Below are 17,986 nucleotides of genomic sequence, written 5' to 3'. Positions count from 1 at the left end.
AAGGGTTTCAGATTTGGGGAAATTACACTCTCTAATTGTTTTATATTTTTGACATGTTGTCAGGAAATGCAGCTCTGTCTCAGGTTCTGCTGCACAGCCTTTCCTCTACAGGGAGCCAGGTTATCCTGTGTCTACCCTTCTCAATGGCAAGGCTGTGCTCACTGAGCCTGTACTTTGTCAAGGTTTTTCTAAGGTTTTGATCAGTACCCGTGGTCAAATAGTTAGCCACAATGTACTGTCGATTTAGGGCCAGATAGCACTGCATTTTGCTTTGTGCTTGTGTTTCCCAATAAGCAATATAGTTTTGTTTTGACTGTGTTGTAATTTGGTTTATCCTGATTGATTGGATGTTCTGGTCCTGAGGCTTCAGTGTGTTAGTAGAACAGGTTTGTGAACTCCCCAGGACCAGCTGGATGAGGGGACTCTTTTCTTTGCTCAGCTCTTGGCATTGCAGGGCTTGGTAATGATATGAGAGGGGGTCACTGTATTTTAGATGTTTCCAAAACTGAATTGCTCTTTTTTGAGTTTATTATTCGTGGATATTGACCTAATTCTGCCCTGCATGCATTGTTTGTAGTTTTCCTCTGGACATGTAGGAGAATCTTACAGAACTCTGCATGCAGGGTTTCAATGGGGTGTTTTGTTCCATTTGATGAAATCTTGTTTTGCAAGTGGACCCCACACCTCGCTGCCATAAAGTGCAATTGGTTCAATTAGTTTTAGCCAAATTTTAATAGGTATTTCAATTTGAATTCCCTGCGTGTTTTCTCTCTCTCTCTCTCTCTTTCTCTTTCTCTCTCTCTCTCTTTCTCTCTCTCTCTCTCTCTCTCTCTCTCTCTTTCTCTCTCTCTCTCTCTCTCTCTCTCTCTCCCTCTCTCTCTCTCTCTCTCTCTCTCTCTCTCTTTCTCTCTCTCGCTCTCTGCCTGTCTCTCTCTCTCTCTCTGCCTGTCTCTCTCTCTCTGCCTGTCTCTCAATTCAATTCAATTCAATTCAAGGGCTTTATTGGCATGGGAAACATGTGTTAACATTGCCAAAGCAAGTGAGGTAGATAATATATAAAGTGAAATAAACAATAAAAATGAACAGTAAACATTACACATACAGAAGTTTCAAAACAATAAAGACATTACAAATGTCATATTATATATATACAGTGTTTTAACAATGTACAAATGGTTAAAGGACACAAGATAAAATAAATAAGCATAAATATGGGTTGTATTTACAATGGTGTGTGTTCTTCACTGGTTGCCCTTTTCTTGTGGCAACAGGTCACAAATCTTGCTGCTGTGATGGCACAATGTGGAATTTCACCCAGTAGATATGGGAGTTTATCAAAATTGGATTTGTTTTCAAATTCTTTGTGGATCTATGTAATCTCAGGAAAATATGTCTCTCTAATATGGTCATACATTGGACAGGAGGTTAGGAAGTGCAGCTCAGTTTCCACCTCATTTTGTGGGCAGTGTGCACATAGCCTGTCTTCTCTCGAGAGCCATGCCTGCCTACGGCAGCCTTTCTCAATAGCAAGGCTATGCTCACTGAGTCTGTACATAGTCAAAGCTTTCCTTAATTTTGGGTCAGTCACAGTGGTCAGGTATTCTGCCGCTGTGTACTCTCTGTTTAGGGCCAAATAGCATTCTAGTTTGCTCTGTTTTTTTGTTAATTCTTTCCAATGTGTCAAGTAATTATCTTTTTGTTTTCTCATGATTTGGTTGGGTCTAATTGTGCTGTTGTCCTGGGGCTCTCTAGGGTGTGTTTGTGTTTGTGAACAGAGCCCCAGGACCAGCTTGCTTAGGGGACTCTTCTCCAGGTTTATCTCTCTGTAGGTGATGGCTTTGTTATGGAAGGTTTGTGAATCACTTCCTTTTAGGTGGTTGTAGAATTTAACGGCTCTTTTCTGGATTTTGATAATTAGTGGGTATCGGCCTAATTCTGCTCTGCATGCATTATTTGGTGTTCTACGTTGTACACGGAGGATATTTTTGCAGAATTCTGCGTGCAGAGTCTCAATTTGGTGTTTGTCCCATTTTGTGAAGTCTTGGTCTCTCTCTCTCTCTGCCTGTCTCTCTCTGTCTCCCTGTCTCTCTCTGTCTCTCTCTGTCTCTCTCTCTCTCTCTCTCTCTCTCTCTCTCTCTCTCTCTCTCTCTCTCTCTCTCTCTCTCTCTCTCTCTCTCTCTCTGCCTGTCTCTCTCTCTCTCTCTCTCTCTCTCTTTCTCTCTGCCTGTCTCTCTCTCTCTCTCTCTCTCTCTCTCCGCCTCTCTCTCTCTCTCTCTCTCGCTCTCTCTCTCTCTGATATCTTTACCCTTAAGAGTGTACTAAGTTTGGAGCAGAGCTGGGCCCTGTTCACTCTAAAGGGAATAGGGTTCTCTTTGGGACGTAGTCATAGAGCGTCTAGGGAATGAAGACCAGCAATGAACGTATTTAATTTTGTTATTGAACCTTTATTTAACTAGGCAAGTCAGTTAAGATAAAATTCTTATTCACCATGACGGCCTACCCCAGCCAAACCCGGACGATGCTGTGCCAATTGTGTGCCTCCCTATGGGACTCCCAATCATGGCCAGTTGTGATACAGCCTGGAAACGAACCAGGGTCTGTAGTGATGCCTCTAGCACTAAGATGCAATGCCTTAGACTGCTGCACCACTGGTGGTTCCTAGTGGTTCCCAACCAGAGGTACTGGGAACCCTGGGAGTACTTGGGGGGGTACTGCAGGGGTACTCCAGGCAGAGCAACATTCAGTTGGTGGTACAGGAGTTGTAGGGGGAAAGCAAAGCTTGTCCAAAGTTATGGAAAATGTCTTGGAAAGATGGGAAATAGGATTTTGTACTCAAATGTGTTCAGTATCAACACGAGCTGCTCCAGTAGTTACTAGAGACACTTAAGTGTGTTTTTGTGTGTGTTTCTGGTTAGTGGAGCCCCCTGCTGTGGTTTTTGGGAGTGGAAGGTGGGGACAGGGGCCCCAGATGTGCCCTGCTCTCTAGGTCATTGTAAATGCACCCTCTTCTCCCACATTGCCTTACTTTCCACAGGGACATGTAATGGTGTGTGTGTGTGTGTGTGTGTGTGTGTGTGTGTGTGTGTGTCCGTGTCTGTGTGCACATGCATGCGTGAAAGGAGGAGAACCTCGTCCCATGCCTCCTCTTTCATGTTCCAATGATCCTCTGTTTGCAATAACATCATCTCTTTCTTTTATTCTTTCTCTCTCTCTCTCTCTCTCTCTCTCTCTCTCTCTCTCTCTCTCTCTCTCTCTCTCTCTCTCTCTCTCTCTCTCTCTCTCTCTCTCTCTCTCTCTCTCTCTCTCTCTCTCTCTCTCTCTCTCTCTCTCTCTCTCTCTCTCTCTCTCTCTCTCTCTCTCTCTCTCTCTCTCTCTCTCTCTCTCTCTCTCTCTCTCTCTCTCTCTCTCTCTCTCTCTCTCTCTCTCTCTCAGGTCATCTTGGCTTCCAAGACAGCTTTGTCACATCGGGTGTCTTCAGTGTGGCCGAGCTCGTGCGAGTCTCACAGAGTAAGTTTATCCTCTCTATTCCACTCTCTCTACCTCCCCATCTCTCTCTCTCTACCCCTCCCCTCTCTCGCTCTCTATTCCTCTCTCTACCTCCCCATCTCTCTCTCTCTACCCCTCCCCTCTCTCGCTCTCTATTCCTCTCTCTATCTCCCCCATCTTTACCCACCCTGTCACTCTCTCTTTACCCCCCGTCACTCTCTCTTTACCCCCCCGTCACTCTCTCTTTACCCCCCCCGTCACTCTCTCTTTACCCCCCGTCACTCTCTCTTTACACCCCCCCGTCACACTCTCTTTACCCCCGTCACTCTCTCTTTAACCCCGTCACTCTCTCTTTACCCCCGTCACTCTCTCTTTACCCCCGTCACTCTCTCTTTACCCCCGTCACTCTCTCTTTACCCCCGTCACTCTCTCTTTAACCCCCCTGTCACTCTCTCTTTACCCCCGTCACTCTCTCTTTACACCCCCCCTCACTCTCTCTTTACCCCCGTCACTCTCTCTTTACCCCCGTCACTCTCTCTTTACCCCTGTCACTCTCTCTTTACACCCCCCCGTCACTCTCTCTTTACCCCCGTCACTCTCTCTTTACCCCCGTCACTCTCTCTTTACCCCCCGTCACTCTCTCTTTACCCCCGTCACTCTCTCTTTACCCCCGTCACTCTCTCTTTACCCCCCGTCACTCTCTCTTTACCCCCGTCACTCTCTCTTTACCCCCCCGTCACTCTCTCTTTAACCCCCCCTGTCACTCTCTCTTTAACCCCCTCTGTCACTCTCTCTTTACCCCCCCGTCACTCTCTCTTTACCCCCGTCACTCTCTCTTTACCCCCTCTGTCACTCTCTCTTTACCCCCCCGTCACTCTCTCTTTACCCAATCTGTCACTCTCTCTTTACCCCCTCTGTCACTCTCTCTTTTTACCCCCCCCGCCACTGTCTCTTTACCCCCGTCACTCTCTCTTTACCCAATCTGTCACTCTCTCTTTACCCCCTCTGTCACTCTCTCTTTTTACCCCCCCGCCACTGTCTCTTTACCCCCGTCACTCTCTCTTTACCCCCCCGTCACTCTCTCTTTACCCACCCGTCACTCTCTCTTTACCCCCCGTCACTCTCTCTTTACCCCCTCTGTCACTCTCTCCTTACCCCCTCTGTCACTCTCTCTTTACCCCCTCTGTCACTCTCTCTTTACCCCCCCGTCACTCTCTCTTTACCCCCCGTCACTCTCTCTTTACCCCCTCTGTCACTCTCTCTTTACCCCCTCTGTCACTCTCTCTTTACCCCCCTGTCACTCTCTCTTTACCCCCCGTCACTCTCTCTTTACCCCCTCTGTCACTCTCTCTTTACCCCCTCTGTCACTCTCTCTTTACCCCCCTGTCACTCTCTCTTTACCCCCCGTCACTCTCTCTTTACCCCCCCGTCACTCTCTTTTTACCCCCCCGTCACTCTCTCTTTAACCCCCCCTGTCACTCTCTCTTTAACCCCCCCCCCCCCCCCCGTCACTCTCTCTTTACCCCCCCTCTCTTTCTCTCTCTGTCTCCATCTCTATTCTCTCCACAAAGAGAAGCCAGCAGCAGGCTGTGATGTGATTGCATATCTGCCATCGATATGCTCCGGCCCACTAATGCAATTTATTAGGATCGATACAGAGATTCCCCAGTCACTCCCACTATGTTAATGAACTAAGAGCAAACCCCAATTCTCTCCCAAATCAGTCAGCTAAAGGAAAAGACCCACAGTCACCTTAGTAGGCCAATGAAAAATGGACAATGATCTGTTTCTCAGAGTAGGAGTGCTGATCTAGGATCAGTTTTTACCTTTTAGGTTCAATGAATACAATGGAAGAGGGGACTGATCCTAGATCAGCAGTCCTACTCTGAGACCCTTTATGAAGACAGGCTCTGAAGTTTAGGTTAGACAGCCCCCAATGATCAGCTTACACTCCTCGAGTCTTAACCTTAACCATTAGGGGGGAGTCCCTCTCGGTGCCACTCCTCGACTCTTAACCTTAATCGTTAGGGTGCCACTCCTCGACTCTTAACCTTAACCATTAGGGGGGAGTCCCTCTCGGTGCCACTCCTCGACTCTTAACCTTAATTGTTAGGGTGCCACTCCTCGACTCTTAACCTTAACCATTAGGGGGGAGTCCCTCTCGGTGCCACTCCTCGACTCTTAACCTTAACCACTAGGGGGGAGTCCCTGTCGGTGCCACTCCTCGACTCTTAACCTTAACCATTAGGGGGGAGTCCCTCTCGGTGCCACTCCTTGACTCTTAACCTTAATCGTTAGGGTGCCACTCCTCGACTCTTAACCTTAACCATTAGGGTGCCACTCCTCGACTCATAACCTTAATCGTTAGGGGGGAGTCCCTCTCGGTGCCACTCCTCGACTCTTAACCTTAACCATTAGGGTGCCACTCCTCGACTCATAACCTTAATCGTTAGGGTGCCACTCCTCGACTCTTAACCTTAACCATTAGGGTGCCACTCCTCGACTCATAACCTTAATCGTTAGGGTGCCACTCCTCGACTCTTAACCTTAACCATTAGGGTGCCACTCCTCGACTCATAACCTTAACCATTAGGGTGCCACTCCTCGACTCATAACCTTAATCGTTAGGGTGCCACTCCTCGACTCATAACCTTAACCATTAGGGTGCCACTCCTCGACTCATAACCTTAACCATTAGGGTGCCACTCCTCGACTCATAACCTTAATCGTTAGGGTGCCACTCCTCGACTCTTAACCTTAACCATTAGGGTGCCACTCCTCGACTCATAACCTTAATCGTTAGGGTGCCACTCCTCGACTCTTAACCTTAACCATTAGGGTGCCACTCCTCGACTCATAACCTTAATCGTTAGGGGGGAGTCCCTCTCGGTGCCACTCCTCGACTCTTAACCTTAACCATTAGGATGCCACTCCTCGACTCATAACCTTAATCGTTAGGGTGCCACTCCTCGACTCATAACCTTAATCGTTAGGGTGCCACTCCTCGACTCATAACCTTAATCGTTAGGGGGGAGTCCCTCTCGGTGCCACTCCTCGACTCATAACCTTAATCGTTAGGATGCCACTCCTCGACTCATAACCTTAATCGTTAGGGGGGAGTCCCTCTCGGTGCCACTCCTCGACTCATAACCTTAATCGTTAGGGTGCCACTCCTCGACTCATAACCTTAATCGTTAGGGTGCCACTCCTCGACTCATAACCTTAATCGTTAGGGTGCCACTCCTCGACTCATAACCTTAACCGTTAGGGTGCCACTCCTCGACTCATAACCTTAATCGTTAGGGTGCCACTCCTCGACTCATAACCTTAATCGTTAGGGTGCCACTCCTCGACTCATAACCTTAATCGTTAGGGTGCCACTCCTCGACTCATAACCTTAATCGTTAGGGTGCCACTCCTCAACTCATAACCTTAACCATTAGGGTGCCACTCCTCGACTCATAACCTTAATCGTTAGGGTGCCACTCCTCGACTCTTAACCTTAATCGTTAGGGTGCCACTCCTCGACTCATAACCTTAATCGTTAGGGTGCCACTCCTCGACTCATAACCTTAATCGTTAGGGGGGAGTCCCTCTCGGTGCCACTCCTCGACTCATAACCTTAATCGTTAGGGTGCCACTCCTCGACTCATAACCTTAACCATTAGGGTGCCACTCCTCGACTCATAACCTTAATCGTTAGGGTGCCACTCCTCGACTCATAACCTTAATCGTTAGGGTGCCACTCCTCGACTCATAACCTTAACCATTAGGGTGCCACTCCTCGACTCATAACCTTAATCGTTAGGGTGCCACTCCTCGACTCATAACCTTAATCGTTAGGGTGCCACTCCTCGACTCATAACCTTAATCGTTAGGGTGCCACTCCTCAACTCATAACCTTAACCATTAGGGTGCCACTCCTCGACTCATAACCTTAATCGTTAGGGTGCCACTCCTCGACTCTTAACCTTAATCGTTAGGGTGCCACTCCTCGACTCATAACCTTAATCGTTAGGGTGCCACTCCTCGACTCATAACCTTAATCGTTAGGGTGCCACTCCTCGACTCATAACCTTAATCGTTAGGGGGGAGTCCCTCTCGGTGCCACTCCTCGACTCATAACCTTAATCGTTAGGGTGCCACTCCTCGACTCATAACCTTAATCGTTAGGGTGCCACTCCTCGACTCATAACCTTAACCATTAGGGTGCCACTCCTCGACTCATAACCTTAATCGTTAGGGTGCCACTCCTCGACTCATAACCTTAATCGTTAGGGTGCCACTCCTCGACTCATAACCTTAACCATTAGGGTGCCACTCCTCGACTCATAACCTTAATCGTTAGGGTGCCACTCCTCGACTCATAACCTTAACCATTAGGGTGCCACTCCTCGACTCATAACCTTAATCGTTAGGGTGCCACTCCTCGACTCATAACCTTAATCGTTAGGGTGCCACTCCTCGACTCTTAACCTTAATCGTTAGGGGGGAGTCCCTCTCGGTGCCACTCCTCGACTCATAACCTTAATCGTTAGGGTGCCACTCCTCGACTCATAACCTTAACCATTAGGGTGCCACTCCTCGACTCATAACCTTAATCGTTAGGGTGCCACTCCTCGACTCATAACCTTAATCGTTAGGGTGCCACTCCTCGACTCATAACCTTAACCATTAGGGTGCCACTCCTCGACTCATAACCTTAATCGTTAGGGTGCCACTCCTCGACTCATAACCTTAACCATTAGGGTGCCACTCCTCGACTCATAACCTTAATCGTTAGGGTGCCACTCCTCGACTCATAACCTTAATCGTTAGGGTGCCACTCCTTGACTCATAACCTTAATCGTTAGGGTGCCACTCCTCGACTCTTAACCTTAATCGTTAGGGTGCCACTCTTCTTGGAGAAGAAGAAAAGGGAAGATAAAGGGAAAGGGGAGGGGAGAGGAGGAGGGCAGAGGAGGAGGTGAGAGGAGCAGGGGAGAGGAGGAGGTGAGAGGAGGTGAGAGGAGGAGGTGAGAAGAGGAGGGGAAAGGAGAGGAGGAGGGGAGAGGAGGAGGTGAGGGAGGTGGAAAGAAAGAAACTCCTCCAGACAAATCTTTGTCATTGGAAAAGGAGGAGACGGAAAGACGAAGGAGAGATGGGGAGACACAGGAGAGATGGAGAGACACAGGAGAGATGGAGAGACAAAGGAGAGATGGAGAGACAAAGGAGGGATGGAGAGACACAGGAGAGATGGAGAGAGAGTGAGGGAAGAGAAAAACATGACCTTTAAAAAGTGCGTTCTACATACAACACAGGGAGGGAGGGAGGGAGGGGCGCAGAACGATCCATTCGGTCCTGTCGTTAGCCCCCGCTAACAATAGCCCATTGAAAGTGCCTGTCAGCACTCTGACTGGAGACCCTTCTGATCAAAGATTCATTGATCACCCCCCACCACACACCCCCCACCACGCACGCATACACACACCCTCCCTCACTCACGCCGTCTCTCCATCCCTCCTTTGTCATCCGTTTCCACCTCTCCCAGACCCAGTCTGTAATACCTCCATGTTTCAAGCAGACCACCATAGTCCCTGTACCTAAGAACGCCAAGGCAACCTGCCTAAATGACTATCGCCCCGTAGCACTCACATCTGTAGCCATGTAATGTATTGAAAGGCTGGTCATGGCTCACATCAACACCATCATCCCAGACACCCTGGACCCACTCCAAGTCACATACCGCCCCAACAGATCCACAGATGATGCAATCTCTATTGCAGTCCACACTACCCTCTCTCACCTGGTCAAGAGGACTGCCTAAGTGAGAATGCTGTTCATTGACTACAGCGCAGCGTTCAACACCATAGTGCCCTCAAAGCTCATCACTAAGCTAAGGATCCTGGGACTAAACACCACCCTCTGCAACTGGATCCTGGACTTCCTGACGGGCCGCCCCCAGGTGGTGAGGGTAGGTAGCAACACATCTGCCACGCTGATCATGACTGCGTGGCCGCTCACGACTCCCAACACCATGAAGTTTTCCAGACGACACGGCGGTGGTAGGCCTGATCACCAACAACGATGAGTCAGACTATAGGGAGGAGATCAGAGAACTGCCAGTGTGGTGCCAGGACAACAACCTCTCCCTGAACGTCAGTAAGACAAAAGAGCTGATTGTGGACTACATGAAACAGAGGGCAGAGCACGCTCCTATTCTCAGCGACGGGGTTGTAGTGGGGCAGGTTGAGAGCTTAAAGATCCTTGGTGTCCACATCACCATCAAACTAACATGGTCCAAACACACCAAGACAGTCGTGAAGAGGCCAGGACAAAACCTATTCCCCCTCAGGAGACTGAAAAGACTTGACATGGGTCAGCAGATCCTCCAAAGGTTCTACTTCTGCACCATCGAGAGTATCCTGACTGTTTGCATCACCGCCTGGTATGAAAACTGCTCAGCCTCCGACCACGAGGCACTACAGAGGGTAGTGAAAACGGCCAGTACATCACTGGGGCCAAGCTTCCTGCCATCCAGGACCTCTATACCAGGCGGTTTCAGAGGAAGGCCCTAAAAATTATCAAAGACTCCAGCCACCCTAGTCATAGACTGTTCTCTCTGCTACTGCACGGCAAGCGGTACCAGAGCGCCAAGACTTGGTCCAAGAGGCTCTAAACAGCTTCTACCCCCAAGTCATAAGACTCCTGAACATCTAGTCAAATGGTATGTATGATAGATTTATTTAAGAGAGTGGAGAGGGACCAGGGGGTGGGTTGACTTGAAAGTGCAGAGCTAAAGATGAGGGGTCGTTATTGAATGGGGCGACAGGCCGCCTTCACCCCCCCTCATCATCCTCCCCTTCCCCTACCCATCCTCCCCTGCCTCCCCCTCTGTACGGTAGTGTGACCTTGGCTTTGTGCACCCATTACACAATTCAGTGGCAGGGCCCAATCGAATCTGCTTCTGTCGATCAATATCCTATTAAAGCACCACACAAAAAAACGAGAATGAGAGAGAGAGAGAGAGAGAGAGAGAGAGACAGGGGGTGGAGGAAGGGAAGAGTGAGAGAGGGGGGGTAGAGGGAGGGAAGAGAGAGAGGGGGTAGAGGGAGGGAATAGAGAGAGAGGGGGTAGAGAGAGAGAAATGGGGGGTATAGAGAGGGAAGAGAGAGAAGAGGGGTAGAGGGAGGGGAGAGCGAGAATGGGGGAGAGATGGAAAGAGAGAGGGGGTAGAGGAAGGGAAGAGAGAGAAGGAAGAGAGAAAGCGAGAGGGATGGGAGAGAGAGAGGCGTAGAGGGAGGTAAGAGAGAGAAAGTGGGGGGGTAGAGGGAGGGAAGAGAGAGGGGGTAGAGGAAGGGTAGAGAGAGAGTGAGGGGGTAGAGGGAGGGAAGTGAGAGGGAGGGTAGAGAGAGGAAGGGTAGAGAGAGAGGTGGGTAGAGGGAGGGTAGTGAGAGGGGGGTAGAGAGAGGGAAGAGAGAGTGGGTAGAGGGAGGGAAGAGAGAGGGAGGGTAGAGAAAGAGGGGGGTAGAGGGAGGGAAGAGAGGGGGGTAGAGGGAGGGAAGAGAGAGGGAGGGTAGAGAAAGAGGGGGGTAGAGGGAGGGAAGAGAGAGAGGGGTAGAGGGAGGAGGGATAGAGGGAGGGATGAGAGGGGGGGTAGAGGGAGGGATGAGAGGGGTAGAGGGAGGGATGAGAGGGGTAGAGGGAGGGGGGATAGAGGGAGGGATGAGAGGGGTAGAGGGAGGGGGATAGAGGGAGGGATGAGAGGGGGTAGAGGGAGGGATGAGAGGGGTAGAGGGAGGGATGAGAGGGGTAGAGGGAGGGGGATAGAGGGAGGAATGAGAGGGGGGTAGAGTGAGGAATGAGGGGGGATAAAGGGGGTAGAGGGAGTGATGAGAGGGGGGGTAGAGGGAGGGATGAGAGGGGGGTAGAGGGAAGGATGAGAGGGGGGTAGAGGGAGGGATGAGAGGGGTAGAGGGAGGGATGAGAGGGGTAGAGGGAGGGGGGATAGAGGGAGGGATGAGAGGAGGATAGAGGGAAGGATGAGAGGGGTAGAGGGAGGGATGAGAGGGGGGTATAGGGAGGGATGAGAAGGGGGTAGAGGCGAGGGATGAGAGGGGGGTAGAGGGAGGGATGAGAGGGGGGTAGAGGGAGGGATGAGAGGGGGGTAGAGGGAGGGATGAGAGGGGGGTAGAGGGAGGGATGAGAGGGGGGGTAGAGGGAAGGATGAGAGGGGGTTAGAGGGAGGGATGAGAGGGGGGTAGAGGGAGGGATGAGAGGGGGGGTAGAGGGAGGGATGAGAGGGGGGTAGAGGTGAGGGATGAGAGGGGGGTAGAGGGAGGGATGAGAGGGGGGTAGAGGGAGGGATGAGAGGGGGGTAGAGGGAGGGATGAGAGGGGGGTAGAGGGAGGGATGAGAGGGGGGTAGAGGGAGGGATGAGAGGGGGGTAGAGGGAGGGATGAGAGGGGGGTAGAGGGAAGGATGAGAGGGGGGTAGAGGGAGGGATGAGAGGGGGGTAGAGGGAGGGATGAGAGGGGGGGTAGAGGGAGGGATGAGAGGGGGGTAGTGGGAGGGATGAGAGGGGGGTAGAGGGAGGGATGAGAGGGGGGTAGAGGGAGGGATGAGAGGGGGTAGAGGCGAGGGATGAGAGGGGGGTAGAGGGAAGGATGAGAGGGGGGTAGAGGGAGGGATGAGAGGGGGGTAGAGGCGAGGGATGAGAGGGGGGTAGAGGGAGGGATGAGAGGGGGGTAGAGGGAGGGATGAGAGGGGGGTAGAGGGAGGGATGAGAGGGGGGTAGAGGGAGGGATGAGAGGGGGGTAGAGGGAGGGATGAGAGGGGGTAGAGGCGAGGGATGAGAGGGGGGTAGAGGGAAGGATGAGAGGGGGGTAGAGGGAGGGATGAGAGGGGGGTAGAGGCGAGGGATGAGAGGGGGGTAGAGGGATGAGAGGGGGGTAGAGGGAGGGATGAGAGGGGGGTAGAGGGAGGGATGAGAGGGGGGTAGAGGGAGGGATGAGAGGGGGGGTAGAGGGAAGGATGACGGGGGGTAGAGGGAGGGATGAGAGGGGGGTAGAGGGAGGGATGAGAGGGGGTTAGAGGGAGGGATGAGAGGGGGGTAGAGGGAGGGATGAGAGGGGGGTAGAGGGAGGGATGAGAGGGGGGGTAGAGGGAAGGATGAGAGGGGGGTAGAGGGAGGGATGGGAGGGGGGTAGAGGGAGGGATGAGAGGGGGGTAGAGGGAAGGATGAGGGGGGGGTAGAGGGAGGGATGAGAGGGGGGTAGAGGGAGGGATGAGAGGGGGGTAGAGGGAGGGATGAGAGGGGGGTAGAGGGAGGGATGAGAGGGGGGGTAGAGGGAAGGATGAGAGGGGGGTAGAGGGAGGGATGAGAGGGGGGGTAGAGGGAAGGATGAGAGGGGGGTAGAGGGAGGGATGAGAGGGGGGTAGAGGGAGGGATGAGGGGGGGGTAGAGGGAGGGATGAGAGGGGGGTAGAGGGAGGGATGAGAGGGGTAGAGGGAGGGATGAGAGGGGGTTAGAGGGAAGGATGAGAGGGGGGTAGAGGGAGGGATGAGAGGGGGGTAGAGGGAGGGATGAGAGGGGGGTAGAGGGAGGGATGAGAGGGGGGTAGAGGGAGGGATGAGAGGGGGGTAGAGGGAGGGATGAGAGGGGTAGAGGGAGGGATGAGAGGGGGGGTAGAGGGAAGGATGAGAGGGGGGTAGAGGGAGGGATGAGAGGGGGGTAGAGGGAGGGATGAGAGGGGGTAGAGTGAGGAATGAGGGGGGATAAAGGGGGTAGAGGGAGTGATGAGAGGGGGGGTAGAGGGAGGGATGAGAGGGGGGGTAGAGGGAAGGATGAGAGGGGGGTAGAGGGAGGGATGAGAGGGGTAGAGGGAGGGATGAGAGGGGTAGAGGGAGGGATGAGAGGGGGGTAGAGGGAAGGATGAGAGGGGGGTAGAGGGAAGGATGAGAGGGGGGTAGAGGGAAGGATGAGAGGGGGGTAGAGGGAGGGATGAGAGGGGTAGAGGGAGGGATGAGAGGGGGGTAGAGGGAAGGATGAGAGGGGGGTAGAGGGAGGGATGAGAGGGGTAGAGGGAGGGATGAGAGGGGGGTAGAGGGAAGGATGAGAGGGGGGTAGAGGGAGGGAATGTAATTCTTCTTAAACTTAGCTGTTATCTCTATGTTGTTTGTTTTATATATATTTTTGACGTTACTGTAATTGGTCTTTTCTCTTCTCTTCCCTATCAATTCAATTCAAGGGGCTTTATTGGCATGGGAAACGTGTTAACATTGCCAAAGCAAGTGAAATAGATAATATACAAAAGTGAAATAAACATAAAGACAGTACAAAAGACATAATATATATATATATATATATATATATATATATACAGTGCCTTGCGAAAGTATTCAGCCCCCTTGAACTTTGCGACCTTTTGACACATTTCAGGCTTCAAACATAAAGATATAAAACTGTATTTTTTTGTGAAGAATCAACAACAAGTGGGACACAATCATGAAGTGGAACGACATTTATTGGATATTTCAAACTTTTTTAACAAATCAAAAACTGAAAAATTGGGCGTGCAAAATTATTCAGCCCCCTTAAGTTAATACTTTGTAGCGCCACCTTTTGCTGCGATTACAGCTGTAAGTCGCTTGGGGTATGTCTCTATCAGTTTTGCACATCGAGAGACTGACATTTTTTCCCATTCCTCCTTGCAAAACAGCTCGAGCTCAGTGAGGTTGGATGGAGAGCATTTGTGAACAGCAGTTTTCAGTTCATTCCACAGATTCTCGATTGGATTCAGGTCTGGACTTTGACTTGGCCATTCTAACACCTGGATATGTTTATTTTTGAACCATTCCATTGTAGATTTTGCTTTATGTTTTGGATCATTGTCTTGTTGGAAGACAAATCTCCGTCCCAGTCTCAGGTCTTTTGCAGACTCCATCAGGTTTTCTTCCAGAATGGTCCTGTATTTGGCTCCATCCATCTTCCCATCAATTTTAACCATCTTCCCTGTCCCTGCTGAAGAAAAGCAGGCCCAAACCATGATGCTGCCACCACCATGTTTGACAGTGGGGATGGTGTGTTCAGCTGTGTTGCTTTTACGCCAAACATAACGTTTTGCATTGTTGCCAAAAAGTTCAATTTTGGTTTCATCTGACCAGAGCACCTTCTTCCACATGTTTGGTGTGTCTCCCAGGTGGCTTGTGGCAAACTTTAAACGACACTTTTTATGGATATCTTTAAGAAATGGCTTTCTTCTTGCCACTCTTCCATAAAGGCCAGATTTGTGCAATATACGACTGATTGTTGTCCTATGGACAGAGTCTCCCACCTCAGCTGTAGATCTCTGCAGTTCATCCAGAGTGATCATGGGCCTCTTGGCTGCATCTCTGATCAGTCTTCTCCTTGTATGAGCTGAAAGTTTAGAGGGACGGCCAGGTCTTGGTAGATTTGCAGTGGTCTGATACTCCTTCCATTTCAATATTATCGCTTGCACAGTGCTCCTTGGGATGTTTAAAGCTTGGGAAATCTTTTTGTATCCAAATCCGGCATTAAACTTCTTCACAACAGTATCTCGGACCTGCCTGGTGTGTTCCTTGTTCTTCATGATGCTCTCTGCGCTTTTAACGGACCTCTGAGACTATCACAGTGCAGGTGCATTTATACGGAGACTTGATTACACACAGGTGGATTGTATTTATCATCATTAGTCATTTAGGTTAACATTGGATCATTCGGAGATCCTCACTGAACTTCTGGAGAGAGTTTGCTGCACTGAAAGTAAAGGGGCTGAATAATTTAGCACGCCCAATTTTTCAGTTTTTGATTTGTTAAAAAAGTTTGAAATATCCAATAAATGTCGTTCCACTTCATGATTGTGTCCCACTTGTTGTTGATTCTTCACAAAAAAATACAGTTTTATATCTTTATGTTTGAAGCCTGAAATGTGGCAAAAGGTCGCAAAGTTCAAGGGGGCCGAATACTTTCGCAAGGCACTGTGTATATATATATATATATATATATATATATATATATATATATATATATATATATATACAGTATTGTAACAATGTACAATGGTGTTTGTTCTTTACTGGTTGCCCTTTTCTTGTGGCAACAGGTCATCTATCTCTGTCTCGTAGGTTTTATCCATCTGCTCAGCGGAGACAGTGGATCACTAGCTGCTCTATGCCAGTTTGCTGGTTCTACTAGAAATTCCCAGTTAGAAGCGGTATCACTAGTTGGTCATGATTGTCACTCTGTAGATCAGTTCCAGTTTGACCTGGCATGCTATAGACCATGCCAGGGGGTACCGCCTGGCACAGCCTGGCACAGAGCAAAACACACCTAGGCCAGCAGTGCCCACCTCCATCTCATCTGCTTGTACGTTGGACACACGCACATGAATACACACACACTTACTCTTTCTCTGTGAATGGTTGGCATCGTGCTAGAATGGCACACACAGCACCCACGTCCAGGCGCATGCCCCCCTGGGATCACTCTAACCCACACACACACGGACCCCACGTCCAGGCGCATGCCCCCCTGGGATCACTCTAACCCACACACACACAGACCCCACGTCCAGGGGCATGCCCCCCTGGGATCACTCTAACCCACACACACACAGACCCCACGTCCAGGGGCATGCCCCCCTGGGATCACTCTAACCCATACACACACACAGACCCCACGTCCAGGGGCATGGCCCCGCTGGGATCACTCTAACACACACACACACACAGACCCCACGTCCAGGGGCATGCCCCCTGGGATCACTCTAACACACACACACAGACGCCACGTCCAGGGGCCCCCTGGGATCACTCTAACCCATACACACACACACAGCACCCACGGCTCTGGCAAAGAAATACCCACAACAGATGACTGGGAAGAACGGTGAGCAAATGAATGAATAATGAAGGAGCCCTCCTCCTGGCCTCTCCTCCTGGCCTCTCCTCCTTCCCTCCATCCTCACCCACCTCGTCTGCCCCCCGGCATTACTACTGGGGATACTGTTCACACCACACACTCCATCAATCCACCACACGGTTTGCCAACCTCACCAACCTCACCAACCTCACCACTACCACCACCAACCCCACCACCACCACCAACCCCACCACCACTTCCACCACCACCACTACCACCACCAACCCCACCACCACTTCCACCACCACCACCAACCCCACCACTACTACCAACCCCACCAACCCCCTCACTACCACCACCACCAACCCCACCACTACTACCACCACCACCACCATCACTACCACCACCACCAACCCCCTCACTACCACCACCACCACCAACCCCACCACCACTACCACCACTACCACCACTACCACTAACGTACTAGCTACTTTAGTGCAACGGAATGTGTCTCGTTTGTGAGACGTGTGTGAGACAGATCCCAGTACCGGTAGTACAGCGTTGGTTCACTATTTTGTGTGTGGGAAGCATCCCAGCCCCACCAGGAGTGTGTGAGTGTGTGTGCGTGTGAGTGTGTGAACATGTGAATGTGTGAGTGTGTGTGTGTGTGAGTGTGTGTGCGTGCATGTGGGAAGCATCCCAGCCCCACCAGGAGTGTGTGAGTGTGTGAGTGTGTGAGTGTGTGTGCGTGTGAGTGTGTGAGTGTGTGAGTGTGCATGTGGGAAGCATCCCAGCCCCACCAGTAGTGTGTGAGTGTGTGTGAGTGTGTGTGTGAGTGTGTGTGTGTGGGTGTGGGTGTGGGTGTGAGTGTGAGTGTGTGTGTGTGTGTGTGAGTGTGTGTGTGTGTGTGTGTGAGTGTGTGAGTGTGCATGTGGGAAGCATCCCAGCCCCACCAGGAGTGTGTGAGTGTGTGAGCGTGTGAGTGTGTGAGTGTGTGTGTGGGTGTGTGTGTGTGTGTGTGTGTGTGTGTGTGTGTGTGTGTGAGTGTGTGAGTGTGCATGTGGGAAGCATCCCAGCCCCACCAGGAGTGTGTGAGTGTGTGAGTGTGTGTGTGTGTGTGTGAGTGTGCATGTGGGAAGCATCCCAGCCCCACCAGGAGTGTGTGAGTGTGTGTGAGCGTGTGAGCGTGTGAGCGTGTGAGCGTGTGTGAGTGTGTGAGTGTGAGAGTGTGAGAGCGTGTGAGCGTGTGTGTGTGTGTGAGTGTGTGAGTGAAGTCCAGGAGCAGGTCTGCAGGGAGTGAAATACAGCAGTGCTGATCAAGCAGAAAAACTCAAGTCCTGTCAGGCGTCTTCTCTCTCCAATTCAATCCAATTCAATTCCAGGGGCTTTATTGGCATTTGAAACATATGTTAACATTCCCAAAGCAAGTGATAAACAAAAGTGAAATAAACGATAAAATTGAACAGTAAACATTACAATCACAACAGTTCCAAAACAATAGAGACATTTCAAATGTCATATTATGTCTATATTCAGTGTTGTAACAATGTGCAAGTAGTTAAAGTACAAAAAGGAAAATGAATAAACATAAATATGGGTTGTGTTTACAATGGTTACAACAATTCTTCACTTGTTCTT

The 17,986-nt window shown here is 50.7% G+C and overlaps 1 protein-coding gene across 7 annotated transcripts in view; it reads left to right on the top strand.

Annotated features, from left to right (window-relative positions):
* LOC110485551 (nuclear factor 1 A-type) overlaps positions 1-17,986 on the top strand; it is a 303,738-nt gene that overhangs the window by 195,589 nt on the left and 90,163 nt on the right. For all 7 annotated transcript variants that reach the window (XM_036946569.1, XM_036946510.1, XM_036946686.1 and 4 more), the window contains exon 4: positions 3,433-3,507. In XM_036946569.1, the coding sequence (XP_036802464.1) occupies positions 3,433-3,507 (75 nt within the window). The remainder of the gene's footprint in view (positions 1-3,432; positions 3,508-17,986) is intronic.

This window comes from Oncorhynchus mykiss, chromosome 1 (genome assembly GCF_013265735.2).
Source record: "Oncorhynchus mykiss isolate Arlee chromosome 1, USDA_OmykA_1.1, whole genome shotgun sequence".
Lineage (NCBI taxonomy): Eukaryota > Metazoa > Chordata > Actinopteri > Salmoniformes > Salmonidae > Oncorhynchus > Oncorhynchus mykiss.
The sequence above is the reverse complement of the archived record's forward strand: the minus strand, read 5'-3'. Positions and strand labels throughout refer to the sequence as shown.